Source organism: Mastomys coucha, unplaced genomic scaffold, assembly GCF_008632895.1.
Source record: "Mastomys coucha isolate ucsf_1 unplaced genomic scaffold, UCSF_Mcou_1 pScaffold20, whole genome shotgun sequence".
Lineage (NCBI taxonomy): Eukaryota > Metazoa > Chordata > Mammalia > Rodentia > Muridae > Mastomys > Mastomys coucha.
This window is the reverse complement of record NW_022196903.1, coordinates 86,564,303-86,580,463: the sequence shown is the minus strand read 5'-3', so window position 1 is coordinate 86,580,463 and position 16,161 is coordinate 86,564,303. Positions and strand designations below refer to the sequence as shown.

The window sequence follows — 16,161 nt, the reverse complement described above, 5'->3', positions numbered from 1 at the left end:
AGCAAGTATCTGTGTTCTCAACCTGATGAGATGAACCATATAAAAGTCCTTATTATGAATGGAAAGGAAGCCTTCACTAAGAGATACCTAATGTTCACAGGAGGAACCATGATCCATTGGCTGTATCATCGTTGGCAATTTGCCTTGGCTCAGCCTGTCAAACTTAGGATGCCCCAATGCTATAATAAAGTGTAGACAAGAAAAGTTTCCTGTGTGGAAATAGAATTTGTCGTGTGCTGTTCACACAAACTAACTGTAGCATTCTTTGTCCCTCTTTCCAGTGTACCAAGCTGTGTGGTGGAGGCATGAGGACAAGACTGGTGGTCTGTCAGCGGGCCAACGGTGACCGCTTCCCAGATTTGAGTTGTGAAGTCCTGGACAAACCTCCTGACCGTGAGCAGTGCAACACACACGCTTGCCCACAAGATGCTGCGTGGAGTACTGGCCCGTGGAGCTCGGTACGGCCCTAATGCTTCATGTTTGTTCCCCAAGCTCTGAGACAATTGATAGGAGTATTTTTGGGTATGCCTTCATAGCCAAGAATTGTCACGCTCATGAAGGCACACTAGATACTGGGCTGTGAGCACCCTATTATGTTCTCCCTAATATAGCACAGTAGAATTGACACTGGATAGCACTGCCAAAGTGACTTTATAGAAAACATATACCTCATGCAGAAATGGCACCAAGAAGTAGCTTCCTTTGCCTAAAAGAGCTGTGTGTGTGCATATTGCTAATGATTTAGAGAAACTGCTAGTAGCAGCCAATCTTCACTTTCTAAGTTGTGGTAGCTCTGACTCTTAGAGTAAGGTTCCTACTCGTTGAGAGCCAGGCATTTTTTTTTTCTTCAATGACTATCATTTGCCTTTGTGAAACTTGGATATATCTTAGCACAGTCAACAGGAAGTCTAAACCCACCAATAGACTAGTCATTTTGGAAATACAGGAGATTTATTATTATTATTATCATCATCATCATCATCACCATCATCATCATCTTTCAACAGTGTAATAATCAGTGACTCAATATCTTCCAAGGTATCTGGACTCTCTTCCCTGCTCCCAGACAGGAAGTCCGTCTGAGACCAGTTTTTACTTCATTCCTAGCCAGTAGCTGATGTGGTGAGGCAGGTTTGCCACTGTAAATACTATACAAACTTCTGGGGGCAGTTCTAAGCAAACAGGAGGATTAGCTGTGTCAACGCAATGCCTTGGCTAAGCTGTGGCAAAGATTATGGAGCCAGTAGGTCTGATGTGTCTAAGTACAGTAAATATTCTATAAGCACATTAATTGCAGTGAAGCTGAAATCCGCCATTATATTTCCAGAAGCCCTTTTTATTCAGTGGGAAGCTCTTACTCGTTCCTAGCACCAGGTGAAGAGCAGACTAACTGAAGGAGTGTGATGGACACCCACTGATGCTTCTCCAAGTCAAGGGTTTCAGCAGCTATAGCTCCATCGGTGGGGATTGGTCCCATACCCTAGTTACAAGGTTCTGTACTGCACTGAGCTAGAAGTCGAAGCAGGAGCTAGACTGTGCTCCTTAGCTGGACTGTAGGGTTTTATTCCAGAGTTTAAGGAAAGGCACAATGTCCCATCTATGATTCTCTAAGGATATTTTGTCTACAACACTGGCACCTTTTCCAGGTGAATGCTTTAGAAGAGGCTTGACGTAACCTCAGGACAGGCAGGATGTCCTTGGAAAGCCCCGACTTCTCCCTGTCACTGCCGCATGCTACTGTCCGTGAAGTGTTCCTTCTCGAGCCTGTGGCATGTTCACTCAGCCAGAGCTAATTCTTCTGAGTCCATTCACACTCTCAAAGTTCTAACGTCACTGGTTAGGCCCCTGTGAGAACCTTACAAGCCTCCTTATTACATACTCTTGTGGTTTGATGAAGAAACCTGTGTCTCCCTTCTCTAGATTTTAATCCTTAGATTATCCCATATTTTTCTAAAATAAATTGTTTAGGAAAATGGAAAAATATATTCATAGTGAGTTATAAAATATAGTGTTGGGGATATACCTGCTTGTGTATATATATATGGATATGTGTATGAATATACATATATATGTGTGTGTATGTACATACATATATATGCTGGTTTCTCTTCTCTTTGAACATTCTCTCAGTATATTCCCTATTGATAGTTTAATAGCTTAAAATTTTAAGTATAAGCTGCTGGCTTTTTTGAGCTGAAGAGAATATTTAATATTGCTGTTCTTCTTGGAGCTGCATATAGTCAACTAAACTATAAGAGAGAAAGAAACGAGATTAAAATTTCTGTGCTCTGGCCTATGCAGATTATGGATTTTAAAGCTAGCTTCACTGCCTGTGTAATCTCATAAAGCTATTGTTGCTTGACTTAGATTTCAATTCTACTGTCTTAAAAGAGAGGCCACCTTTATGAGGCTTTTAAACTGTGATTTTTTTTTTGAAGAGTTAAATCAAAAATGCTTTAAGTGGGTAGATAATTTAAATATATTAATTTTATGTACATGTAGAGCAATCACTCAGACTCTTACTGTAGGATTTTGATTTTATGTTTATTTACATGGATGTTCTGGCATAATATCTTAATTTACATTTTGGCATACCTCAGTGACTCCTGTTTCTAGCCATAAAGTCTTTTTATGGTGCTTTACCATTGTAACTTACAGTGAAGTTAACAAGACTACAAAGAAAAAAAAAAGGTCTAAGGTCTTTTGAGGTGCTAAGGTCTTGCTTCCAATAGAAAGCAACTTAGACTGAGGAGAGGCCAGAGTGGTAATGACTCCAGCAGGTTGCTTTTGCTCCCAGAGACTCCCACACATAGACACTGCCATATCACAAAGTAACTACTGCTCTGTGACACAGCCAAGGTCAAGTGGAGACAGCTTACGTCAGCGCTGCCTGTGCAGGAGCAGTATCTGAGAAAGAAACCCCAGGTCATTGTTGCTACAAGTTTCAGAGTCTTTACAATGAAACTTCTTTGAATTTCAGATTCAAACCACTCTTTCAGAGAGACCACAGGTTCTGGCTCAGATCTATGAATTGTGGTTATAACACTGGTGGCAGTGTCTCTGTCAGGGGTATCACCTCTAGTTTGAGACCATAACAAGTTCCCAGCCAGCCAGAGCTACAGAGTAACCCCCCACCCCAGTCTCAAAAACAAAAACAAACAAACAAAAAACATGATTGAGAAAAATATCCTGCAAAAATGTCTTTTCTGGAAGTTTAAAAATAATGTCCTTGAATTCTTGGCATTGTTTGGTTTGGGAAATGGTGTTCTTCAGCTCTGCTGAACTATTGAGCCAGTCCTAGAGCACATTGGGTAGCAAACACATGTATCCCATGACAAATGGGACAAACTGGGAAGAGAACTCTCTGTTGTCAAGGTAAAGTAAGAAATGTCTTACAAGTCAGGAGCATTCTAGACAGAGATAACCCATCTAGAAGAAAAAAGTGGTGTCACTATCAATGCCACATTCGCAGGACTGTTTGGGGAAATTTAATGTTTGCAATGCCCGGTATTTCTGTTTGCTGATCATCCTGGAGATGGTTCTCTTTGCAGAAATGGCTTGTTTGGGTGTTTCCATGACAACTCAATAAGCTTTCTCTGAGCCTCTGAGGCCTGTGCTTGCCCACCTGAATGATGAGCATTTATGAACTTGCAAGGGAGCTATGCTCTGGTTTCAGCCCAGCACACTTAAGTATTTGTGTCTACCTCATTTTCATATCACAATGTACAGTTCCTATAGGTAGAAAGAGAAAATGTTTGACATCAGTGTTTTACAACCTCATTATTTCACTAGAAAAAAAGTTATAAATATCACAACCATATTGCTAAAAATAGTTTTGAGCGGCCACATCTACATATTTCTGAATATTTTGAGTGGTACAGATTTCTATGTGTTTATATAATAAAGTATTTATTTTTTCATGTTATTTAATTTCATAAGCAATGTCTAAAAACTAGTATATGTGAGCTATGAAGGCAAATAGGCTATTTGGATTAGAAATGAATGTATGTTTCTTTTGATTAAAAATATACACATATATATATTAATTTTGTAAATTCTGTCCTGTAGCCCACCCCCAAACTCTGAACAGCCATGTATTAAACTTCATGTCGTTGGCTAGGCTAAAGTGTGCATTTTGAAAGGTTACTTTACAAGAATTCCAAATCAGAAGTGATAATGAATTTGATAAACAAAATTTGTAAGACTTAACACTATGTTGGGTAGCTCTCTCTTTTCTAATAATGTTGTCTTGGTTTATTGAGTTTCAACTATGAAATCGGAATGCTCTGTTTACTGAATTTGAAAATAATGGTATAACCTACCCAGAAGATAAAAAAAAAAAAATGACTAGAAGAGATGATTCTGAAACAAACCAGTAATGTACACACAGGATTACACCTGGGTCTCTGCCCAGACAGCTGCAGAAGGCTTCCGTTTGGCACTTCTTTTGTTTGCTTACCTTCAATCTGCTTCAGAAAGTATTTATTACTAAAGAAAGATAAATATAATAGCAATGAAGGTGGAAATTCCAAGGCAGCCTTCCCTTTGCAAAAATGTATATCCAGGGGAAAATGCCTTATCCCATCCTCCATTTCATCCTTTCATGTACAGCCCTTACACATGACACATCCAAGATAAGGGAGAGGAGATCCTTGTATGAGATAGAGGTTTATAAAGATGTGACATGAAATAGCATTGTAAAGTAGGTGATGATAACCATAGCTCACCTTACTGAGTGTTGATGCCAGCCTTTTTGCTATCCTATGAGGGGGAACCACTATTATGCCACATTGCATGCTGCTATCATCTGCTTTAGTGACAAGACTTCCCGTGTCATGTGCCTACTCAATTAATCTCATTTTTGAGAGACATCAAGCAGGTTATGTTCAATGAATTATGAGACTTTTGGTAGGAGATTCCTAAAATTCAAATTATCATCCAACCTGAACGATACTAAGCTGATTCTGATGTTGTGCATTTGAGCCCAACAACAGAAAATCCTACATTACTGGTGCTATTGGCAATTTCCCATGACCAGCAGTTACAGAAAGACCATGTAACTGCCTTAAGGTAGGCATCGCCAAAACAACCCTCTCTTTCATGCTAAAGATACATTTTAGTCCAGAGTTGGGTGATCACGTAAGATCTCAACTTTGAAAATTATAATTAAATATAAAACTCTAAGTGATATGTTCACTAAAATAATCATATTTCTAGCACTTTTAAAAATGACATATTCACACGACCTATTTTGTTTTGAGGCAACATCTTGCTATCACCTAGGTTGGCCTTGTACTTCCAATTGTCTTGCCCAACCTGAGCTGGATACATTGTTTTGGATTTTTTTTTTTTATCAAAATACCATGACATATGAAATCACATATTCACTAAATTCAATATAGATTAAGACTATTTATAAAACACCCCTGTCTGGAGTGTTTAGAGCCATCCAAATGCATGTCTGCATCTACTTATGGAAGAGAAAACAACCCACTAAATTTGTTTTATGTTTATGGTGACTGTATGCCTACATCACGTCTTCTGAGAGCTACTTCATCACACCTTTTGTCAGCTGGTTCAGGGTGGCTTAGCAGATTTCTATTCCAGGAGGAGAGGTGCTCTGCTCCCAGGGGAGACAATGTCCTCTGCCTGACTCAGGAGTTGTCTCTCTATTGAGGAAAGGGATGAAAACCCGGAATGTGGAGGGGGCAGCAGGGGTTGCACCCAAGAGTAAATGGCTGGGAGGGGATCCTGGACACTAGCTAGGGCTTATCCAGAAGGTTTGTCTTGGAGGAGAATGTAAAGGAGTAAACGACCTATCCTTGTTCCCTTCCAAATAAAAGCCATCCATTTCCCAGCAAGTACTTCCCAGATGCCTACTGTGGGCTGGGTCCTGTTATACAACAGACACAGCAAAGGAGCAAGTCAGAGCTGTGCACCGCAAATGACAAAGGGAAATTTTAGCATGAGATGGAGAAAGCCAAACTCATGTAATCAAAGACTGGACACGCCTTTTGCTGGCCACTCCACCAGTTAAAACTCAAAGGACAATCTGCTACTAGAACCCACAGCCTCACTGGTCCTGAGGATGTTCACTCAATAAATAAAAATCATCACGCCGAGTACATGTGAAGTTGTCCAATCATTTTTAAATGGGCACCCAACACTGTGGAAACAGAAACTTTAAAGATTTTTTTATTCATTTGTTTGGTTTTTAAAGCCCTGTCCTAGAATCTACACACATTTTATCTCAAATGTGGCTGGAGGACCGGGCTCTCTGCCTCCTCCTTGCTGGGACCCAGAGGCTCCTCCTGGGGAAGTTGTAGTCTAAGGGCACATTTCCCCTTATTACTTAATAGAGGCCAATAAAAAGAGCTGGAATGTGTGGAATGAGCACTGTCTTCTCTGCATCTTACAGTTCCCTTGAAGTGGGATTATTGTTGTGAACAACTTTAAAACCAAAACTTCCTTTTCTAGAGGTTTATAAAATAGAAATTGGCAGCTAAAATAAACGTGTGCAGTTGGTAGTAAGCAAGAGAACACACATCCACCGTTCCTGTCTAGATCTGCATCCCATGGCTTCTCTGTGTGCCTGACAACATCCTACAGTGAGGGAAATAGTCTGTGCTCCTGTTTTCCAATATGGAAGTCACTAGTAACATGTTACCAACACTAGACACAGAAAGTGGTCATGGTGGCACAGACCTATAATCCCAGCAACTAGGCCGTTTGAAGAAGTAGAATCCAAGCCTTGGCCTGGGCTACCAAATAAATCAGCCTGGGTAGCTTTGCCACACCCTGTCCCAAAAGTTTTTTCAAAGGGTTAAAGAGCAGTTAGGGGTGTATACAGCTCAGTGGTAAGGCATAACTAGCAGGGATCAGACCTGAAACTATCCCCATACCACTCACAATAAAACCCTAAACACTTACAATATAAATAAGGGGTGAGAGGTTACATTTTTAAAGGTATTAATTTACAAACCTATTAACCATCGTCATCCTAAATTTTATGCAACTTCCTGTAGCTGGTGACTACCAGATAGACAACCTGGATTACAGTAACAAATTTAGTTACAAACTAGCCAAAAAAAAAAAAAAACAAATTTAACCAAGTAAACATGGAGACAACTCCCATATCAGCACTGAGAAGTCGCTGTGTAGTGCATCCCTAACAAATAGCATCCTCTCGCCCTTCGGGTGGTTTGTGCTTTGTTGTACAAAATGTCAGTGGGCCACAGCTGGGCATGAGAGAAAAGCAGGATAGTGGAAAGATGGACAATCAGAACCAGCTGTCCTGGGAGGACTAAGTCCAGCCTCTCCTTGTAAAAGCAGCTGTTAAAACAAACTCCTCTCCTTCGTCTCAGAGTTCAAGTTCATAGTGGCAGTAAGTTCACTTGAGGAGAGAGATGTTTACGTGTGCAGTGGGTTGGAAGGGCAAGACCTGATTAATGCCTTTAAGGAGAGGACTTGAATGGAGAGCACCGGGTAGCCACATTGTAGAATCTGGAATTCCAAGAGACCATTGTCTCTCCGAAGAGAAAACTTTAGGGAGACAGCTTTTCTTAAGTCACTGGACCCAGTAGGTGACACTGAGTAGATTAGCTTTGCAGGACTCCATTTCAAAGACACTTCAGAAGACTCCAGAGCTGTGGTGACCTCTCCTTCTTCACCTCCATTGTTGCCCTTGGCCTTTGCACACCCCATCATCCACTGCAGAGTTAAGAGAACCTGGATGGGTCCATTCAGCATGCCTCAAACTGAAGAACAGCACCCACCCCCAACCCCATACCCCCCCACAGGACTGAAAGACATGCAAAAGTATTCCCTGCAAATTGACCCATGAAGCTACCGATTCTCTTGCTGAAGGATCAAGATGTACTTACCAGTCTTACTACTCCTTCTCAGATCATCTAAGCTTTAGAACTAGAGTCAAGTAATATCCACCCTAAGCCACTTCCAAGACATCTCAGACCTAAATAAATAAATAAAATGAAAAGGAATCAAAACCCCCAGTCATTCAGAAATCACCTGATATCTTGATTGATCAGGAAAAGACGAAATGATTCTGGCAATGTGTCTAGGCAAGGGGACGCTGACCTGGAAGTTGGAAGGCTCTAAATGAAGAGACGAGGGGGTGCAGCTATTGGTGGTTGAGGCACTCTAGATGAGGAGGTAATGGGGATAATGCAATCTTTATGTATATTTGAAATTTTACAAAATATCTTATTTAAATAAATATGTTCAGATTTGTGTTTTCCTTCCTAGGGGAGAAAAGAGTAGATCTGGGTTTATTTCAAGCCTCTGAAATTTTGGATAAGCTCTTTGTAATCCTACTTAGGCCCTATAATGACAGCAATAGGGGGTGTTGCCCCCTCCCATCCGGGATAGAATACTTAGTTTTCTCTTTCCTGATCTCTGTCTTCCCGCACAGTTCCTGCTGCCTTGTGTAACTGAAATAAAAGGCCTCTGGGTGTCTGAAAATTGTGCCTTTTATGCCTCCCTTCCCCAAGGAAATGCCAGCTTCCTTTCAATACAGTCCCTGTTCTCAAATTCTAATAAATAACATGGCCCTGCCTTTAACCTGCCCCTACCCAAAGTCTAAACTTGAAAAACAAAAGACTTTTTCAAAAACTGTGTGCTGTTGGTTTTCTTTGAACTTAGTCAAAACCTGTCACCCAGCCAGCTTACCTATTTCTGCAGTTCTGTATGAGAGGACACTGATGAAGCCATCCATGTTCCCATGTTTGTGGTTGTCATTTAATGAGCTCTGACCTATCTAAGAATCCCTGATGTGGCCAGTGACCAGCTGGTGTCTGGGAGGAGTGGTGTCCCCTAGAGCTTGTTGCTGTAGTTGAAATCCTGTGAAATGTGGTGCAAGGGATTTCATGTCCCACATGGCACACTCTTTATAGAGCAAGGCTCTCAGCTTATCAACCCAAGTCCATAACTTTGCAGAAGTGAGATCCACATGAGCCTACAACTTCCATTTATCAGGAAGGGTGTATGCCCTGCCCCCTCAACATCCATTCAAATCAAGCCAGTTCTGAGAACTTGAAGGACTTTCCTGGAACCTTAGAATAAATTAGTGTTTCTCATTTGTGGGTGATTTATATCCCTCAATGAACGTTTAATCAGTCTGGAGATACTTCCGGAAGTGACTTCTGGGAGTGGAGGTTCTCCAGGCATCCAACAGTTAAAAGGTGGGGGATGCTATTAGTAATTCAGCAAAGACAGGATAGCCCAACAGAATTTAATCTCACCCAGTGTATTAAAAGATGCTAAAGTTGAAAGGTCTAGTTAAAATGGAGTCATTCCCATTGAAGGGGTGTGACATTGCTGTTAAATACAATTCTGAGATCCTAGGACGCCTTCCCTATCTATCAACTCCCAACAAGGTCTGCAAAGATAAGCTGAAAGCAGAAGGCTCCAGAAAGTAGATTGTCTACCCAGACTTCGAATTCGCAAACCAACAGGACTGTCACTTACCCCAGAGGTGGGGAGTACTGAATGGGGGTGGGGTAGTGAAAATGTGTACTAGCGTGGCCCAGTATGGCGAGATGAATTTCACATGGACATTCTTGAGTGATGACCTTTATAAACAAAATAGTGATGGTGTAAATAGGAATAGTCCTTGGCATTTCAGGACATTGGATATAGTTCCTATTTGACTCTTTTTAATAAGATGTTTCATCAGTAGTAGAACTCTGCCCCTGTGTAAAAGTCCAACAGATCCTAGCAACTGGTGAGCCTGAGTGTCATGTTAGAATATGTGGGTTCTGTTTGGGAAATGTATTCAAAAGTAAAATGAATTCTGGTGAGCGTTTATCTGGGAAATGGGGAGCACGGTTCTGATTAAGAACTAAGATCATAGTACAATCTCTATATCATAAACAAGTATGAATCAGACTTTCTGAAACATGACACTTGGGGCCATAAAACTCCATTCTGCATATCCTTCTGGGCATTGTAGAATGCTTCCCAGCTTCCTTGGCCTCGACCTACCAGGTACCTATAGCATACCCTTATATTGTGATAATGGAAAATGTCTTCAGACATCACCAAATGATGGGCTGGGTGAGGATGACAAAATAAGATGCCCTTTAAGTTTATTGATTTCTCCCTGCAGAGTGGCTTTTCATATTTTTATGAGCATAGGGTCAGTGATCCTCAACATTTCCAAAATATATTTGATACCAAATCTTTACTTTTAGGTCAATAGTCTTTGAGGTTATACAATTATTCTCTTTCTCTTCTTTGGGAAGAGAAGGATTGTTTTGTGTAGTTTTCACTGACTTGTGACCTTGGGATGCTGGTTATTTCTCTGCTGTTTTTTTAACTCTTTGGAGGAAACTATTCATAGAGCTTGTTCTTCCAGATGTATTGATTTGGCTGTCCTGTACATGAATTTCTGGGAAAGAAGGTTTCTGAATTCTACTCCAGATCAACACTTTTTTTCTCTTTGTAAATCATCACTGCTTTAGCAGATGACAAATTGCGTATCTATCTACCAGTCCTAGTCCCCTACACCACAAATACTGACAAATACTCAGAATGGAAGGTCTGAGATAATATAGGCAGAGAACATTGTAGATGATATACTTCTTGGATCCAAAAGGGAAAAGATCAATCTCATTTCTTCTCTTTTAATAAACTCATAAACATGTCCAAAACTCTAGACTCTCAAATTGTTAACTGCATAGTTCATACTTAATAATTCTACAAATGCATTACAAAAATATTTGAGGGGTGGAGAGATGGCGCTGTGGTTATGAGCACTTGCTGCCTTCAGAAAACCTGAGTTTGGTTTCCGGCACCCAAGTCAAGTAGCTCACAACTTCCTGTAACTCCATGGATGTATCCAACATCCATGTAGTCTCCATAGTCACTTGCAAACAGGTGGCATATATTTACATAAACATACATACACATAAGCAAACATCTAAAAGCTAAGTCTTCATGAAAATAATCACACACACACACACACACACACACACACACACAAAATTCTCCTATGTTGTAAGTTAATTTGTACTTTAGTGTTGGGCCACAATTCACCTCTGTTCTCAGCCACATGAGGCCCAAAGTCTGTGTGTGAAAACCCTGCCCAAGTGGTGGCAGAGCTGCGATGCTAGAGTATTCTGTTGGTAGGGAAAGCAAATGAAATAAACCCAAGAGACCACCATTAGCCTAAGAAATCACATAGTGGGACTTAGCATTTAGTGAGTAGTGAAGTAATGCACATCCCCTCCCCCGACCCCCACCCCCAGATTTAAACAAGGTGATGGAAGACTGCAGAAAAACCTTACTGAAAGTAGGACATTCGCACTTGACTCTCCATGAGATAATGGGTACTATTTTCTATAATTAAATTGAACCTTAAGTTATTAATGGACTATCTCAAAAGCTCTTTAAATTAAAGCTAAAACAGCTCAGTGGGTAAAATGCCTAGCATGTACAGAGTTCTGCGCTCCAATCCTGATATTCATGAACTGGCCAGAGTGGCACATTCCTGTAATCTCAACAGTCATAAGGTAGACACAGGAGGATCAAGGGCTTAAGGTTTTCCTCAGCTACATAAGAAGTTAAAGGCCAGTCTAGGGGATGGATTCATGTGATCATGTCTCAAATAAATAAATAAATTTGTTTTAACCATTAGAATTTTGACTTTTGAATACCTATAACCTTGCCAGTAACTCAAGGCTAAGGATCTAACATGTGCAGATTTGCCCTAAAAAAAAAAACACAAGCTTGACTCAGTGCAGTCTTGAACCATTTCTAATTGGTTCTCATTGGCTGTGTTATGCTTCTGGACTTGACACCCTAGGTACCCATCTATAGTTGGCCAGATGGTTTTGACTGGGATAGAGAAATAATAGTTAGGACACCCAACTTTTTGGCCCTGTGCTATGCGCCATGGTCCAGATCATGTGTATCATACACTACTGATAATCCTCATGTAATCCTGCAGTATGCATTTCATTATGTCCATTGTGCAGGTAGGGAAACTGAGGCATCAGAAAGTTAAGGAAGTTTTTCAATTTTATGTGTCAGAAAGCTTTGGATGCATATCTTGCAAAGCTCCAAGTTTTGAGCTGACTCCAATCTTCTGAAAGTTCCATTAAAAAGAACACCACCACTTGCTCAGGTGAAATGGCTCAGCCCTACCTCTGCTTTTGAAGTTTCCTTAAGGCTAAGTCCTTGAGAGCTGAATGTTCCCCAAGAGTGTTTTAGCCAGGACTGGTTGGGGGAGATGAACACTTGCAGTGTTTGAACTGCATTTTTTTTTACACTGTACTCAGTTTGATAAAGCTATCTAGGCACCTGGGAAATTGGATTTGGTCACCCAGCACTCTCTGAGCACTGAGTTTGAAATAACTTGGTTTCCCCCTAGCTGTTAGCAGCACCTGTAGGGTGGGGTTTCCAATGTCTGTCCTGTGAACTAAGAAGGCCTGTTCTTTCTGGACAAACCTCAGATTCACACCACACAATTGAGTTACAAAATCTTGGGCTCCCCGTTGGCTTCCTAGGCTTGTGTAAGCCTATTTCTGTTCACAGTGAAAAGGTGCTTTTTAAAAGGTCATTGTTAAACAGAGACATACTGTCTTGGGATCTGTGTAGGCGTTTGCAGATTTTTTTCACATAGGTTTTTAGTCAGAATGAAAATAGAAATTACCTGGCCCTGATAGACTCTCTTGCCTGACAGACTGCCTTCCTTCCTTCTCTTCCTCCTCATCTTCCTCTCCCTTCTGTCCCTCCTCCTCATGGAGACAATCTTACATATCCTAGGCAGGCCTTGAGTGTTCTCTGTACCAAAAGTCCCATTACCACAATGCTTTTGTGTGATACTGTGTATCAAGCATGGGATTTCATACATACAAGGAGAGCTCTCTGCCAATGAAACCCTACCCATAGCCTCTTTTCATTACATATCTTTGATATATATATATATACATATGTATATATATGTTTGTATGTATGTATATATAATTACACACACACACACACACACATATTTCTACATGGAAAACAAAAGTCAATCTAAAGGCACCTCTGGGTAGAAGTTATGGCACTGAGGATGCATGGTGATCATCCATCAGCAGTTAGAGATGAACTTTCTTTGTTCTTTTCCTCCTTCCTTCCTTCCTTTCTTTTCTCCCTCCTTCCTTTCTACCTTTCTGTCTTTCTTCTTGGTTATCATTGTTGTTGTTTGATACAGGGTCTCATTATGTAGCCCAGGTTGGCCTTAAACTCACCATGATCATCCTGTCTGGGCTTCTTGAATGCTGAGAGTATAGGCATGTGTCACCACATCCAGCTATAGCTGAACTTCCATGTCTGCCTAGCATTTGGGGGTAGCATAGCATTCTGGGTTTCTATTTTCTGCCTTTTACTGTTTGTTTGATGTTTCAGTCTCAGATAAGCTTCCTCTTAATTGTCTCATCTACAGTACCCAGCTATATAATTGTGAATTAACATTAAAGTACAATGGTAATTAGTCCATTTGGGTTAATGGACACAGGAGATTGGAGAGAAAAAGTGTTATTTATTTGTCCTTAAAATAAGCTGAGCATTGTGGGAAATGTGGACTTGTTACTTCACTGTTCTTGTGGGATAAATGGGTATAGCAGTACTATAGCATGTACTCGTTGGTGTGTTGTATAATTACTTGTATGTTTTCCATACATCAGATGTGGTTTTAGTCTCTAGGGATTGAACAGAGCACAGAGGCTTGTGTTCTCTCTCTCTCTCTCTCTCTCTCTCTCTCTCTCTCTCTGTCTGTCTGTCTCTCTCTCCCTCCATCCCTCCTTGCCTCCCTCCCCCTCCCTCAAAGCATATGAAGTGTGTATTCATGGGAGTAAGGGAAGCCTACCAGTAACAACCAAATAAAGGAATAGAGATCTTGAAAGAAGGTGATAAAAATGTATAGGTAAAACTAGACTCATGGGGAGAAACAGGGCTTCCCACGGAAGAGTGAAGAGAAACATGGGTTTTAAGGAGATTTGGGGAAGTAGCCAACAATCTTCATTTGAACAATGGGAAATACAAAAGAAAACCAAACAGCATCCAGAAACAGGATGTTTCTGGGGGCATGAGTGTGCTGCATTTAGTGATGCTAAAAGGCAGGGGAAAGTGAAATAGAGGAGGAGAAGACAGGATACAGGAATTGCAGAAGGAACGAGAAACGTGGAGACAAGTTGTGGTGTGGGTAGAGAAAGGCAAGGGTTAGATCACTAGGAGAAAGAGAGATAAGAAGCCCCTAGGGTGGGATGGGGTGGGTTGAATTCACAGGAACATGAGTTTATTTTAGAAGTATGACTCTGGCTTCTGAATTCAGAGAAGGAAGCAGGAGTACCCCCTTTCTAGGAAGACATTGTGATAACTACAATGAGGGCAACAGTGGCTCCGAGAACTGTGTTTACAGGAAAGATGATGAGGCACGGGGGCGTTCCTGAGAAATTCTTGAGGTAGAGCTAAAGGATTAGCTGAGAGTTTGGATAAAGGATACAAAGGAAATAATGGAATCAAATGATTCCAGGTTTTATGGACTAGGAAAATGGAAGGATAGCATTCCTATTGTTTAAAATAGAACTGTCTATAGGAGGAACAGATGTGTGGAGAGAAAAGAGAACTTCTGTTGGGAACCTAGTCATCTGAGATGCACACTAGCTGTAATTTCACATCCCTGCTGAATACCAATGCAACTCGATATTGGCAGTGTTGAGTGTCTTTAGTTAGACAACAGAGGGAAACATGGCACTTACCAAACCGTATTCTTCTTCCTTAGTCTTTGGATAGCCTCATAAATAAATCCCAGTACAGGAATAATTTAACTCTGTAAAACAAAACAAAAACATTAAACATAATTCTAGTCCTTCCCCTTGTCATGCCGTTCATTTTGTGTACATGACTGTTTTCATTTCTTCTCCTCTCATCTTTTCTCAGTGGCAGTTTTGAACCTTTTCTTTTTAACTGACATGTGGGCAGAAGGAGAAGATAAGAAAAGAGATGAAGGATTTGAGTGAAGCATGCTAAGAGGGATGGGGGCAGTTTGATCTCTCAGTAGAGTAATGTGAAGGTGGATGGGCATCTGATTCAATAACCTTTTGCCCATCCGTTCAGACGTGGATCTCTGAAAACAGGCTCAAATATTTATGCATACTGGATTAGTATTAGAATCCAAATGCCACTTACTTACCTAGACTGCTTCCTAAAACATAGAGGATTTCTCAGTTCTGCCTTAGTATCTTGGGGTTGTGTAAGGATTCCAGGACCCCCTTGCTGGAATCTCCAGGCTTTCTAGATGAAGAAGTTCAGTTCCTTGGTAAGAAATAGTGTAGCATATTTATACAACCTATGCATATCTTCCTTAGTACTATAAATCAATGTAAATCCTCTACAAATATTTCTGTGCTATTTAGAGAACAATAAGAAAAAAGTCTCTACATGTTATGTGTAGGCATGGTTTTTCCTCCAGATATTTTTGATCCAAGGTTGGTTGCATCTGTGGACTCAGAGTCCAGAGACATTGGGGGCCACCAGTGTGTGCTCTGTTTTACAGCTGCATCATATAAATAAAGACGTTCCCATTGCACCAAGGTTATGGAGAAAGGGCTAGACAGACTGAGGAAGCAGAGTGGATTGGAGGAGACAAGGAAAGGCACACTGCTTCCATGTCTTTTCGATGACTGATTGGTACTTGGTCTGAGAGGGATGCAGTTCAACAGGCACATACTACAGTCTAGAGACAAATTGATGAATTGCTTTCCTACAGAAGCATTCCTAGTTGTGACTGAAGCTTCCCAGACCTTGTATACTAACATAGGTCACACCAAGTTGGACTGCCAAGACTTGACAGCTGCTAACTGACAAACATCTCCAGATTGCCTTGATGCCTGCAGCCCAGACCTTGATCACAGTCCACTTTCAAGTTTCAAGGAATTTTGGTTACCATTCCCGCCAACCTTATAGCTTGCCCATTAGTTACTAACTCAGACACTTCTTATTTTTCCTCTTTCCAGGCCTGTGTGTGTGGTGCACAGGAGCATGGGTGTACATATTCAAATATGTGTGGGTACATGTGCATGCATGTGTTCCTACACAGATGTGAACATGTACAGAGCACCCAAGTCTTCTGCCATTGTTCTCTACCTTCTTCACTGA

At 40.9% G+C, this 16,161-nt stretch overlaps 1 protein-coding gene across 5 annotated transcripts in view; it reads left to right on the top strand.

The window, feature by feature from the left end:
• The window catches only part of Adamts9 (ADAM metallopeptidase with thrombospondin type 1 motif 9), a 173,280-nt gene that overhangs the window by 95,858 nt on the left and 61,261 nt on the right, over window positions 1-16,161 (top strand). For all 5 annotated transcript variants that reach the window (XM_031382630.1, XM_031382628.1, XM_031382629.1 and 2 more), the window contains exon 28: window positions 282-458. In XM_031382630.1, the coding sequence (XP_031238490.1) occupies window positions 282-458 (177 nt within the window). The remainder of the gene's footprint in view (window positions 1-281; window positions 459-16,161) is intronic.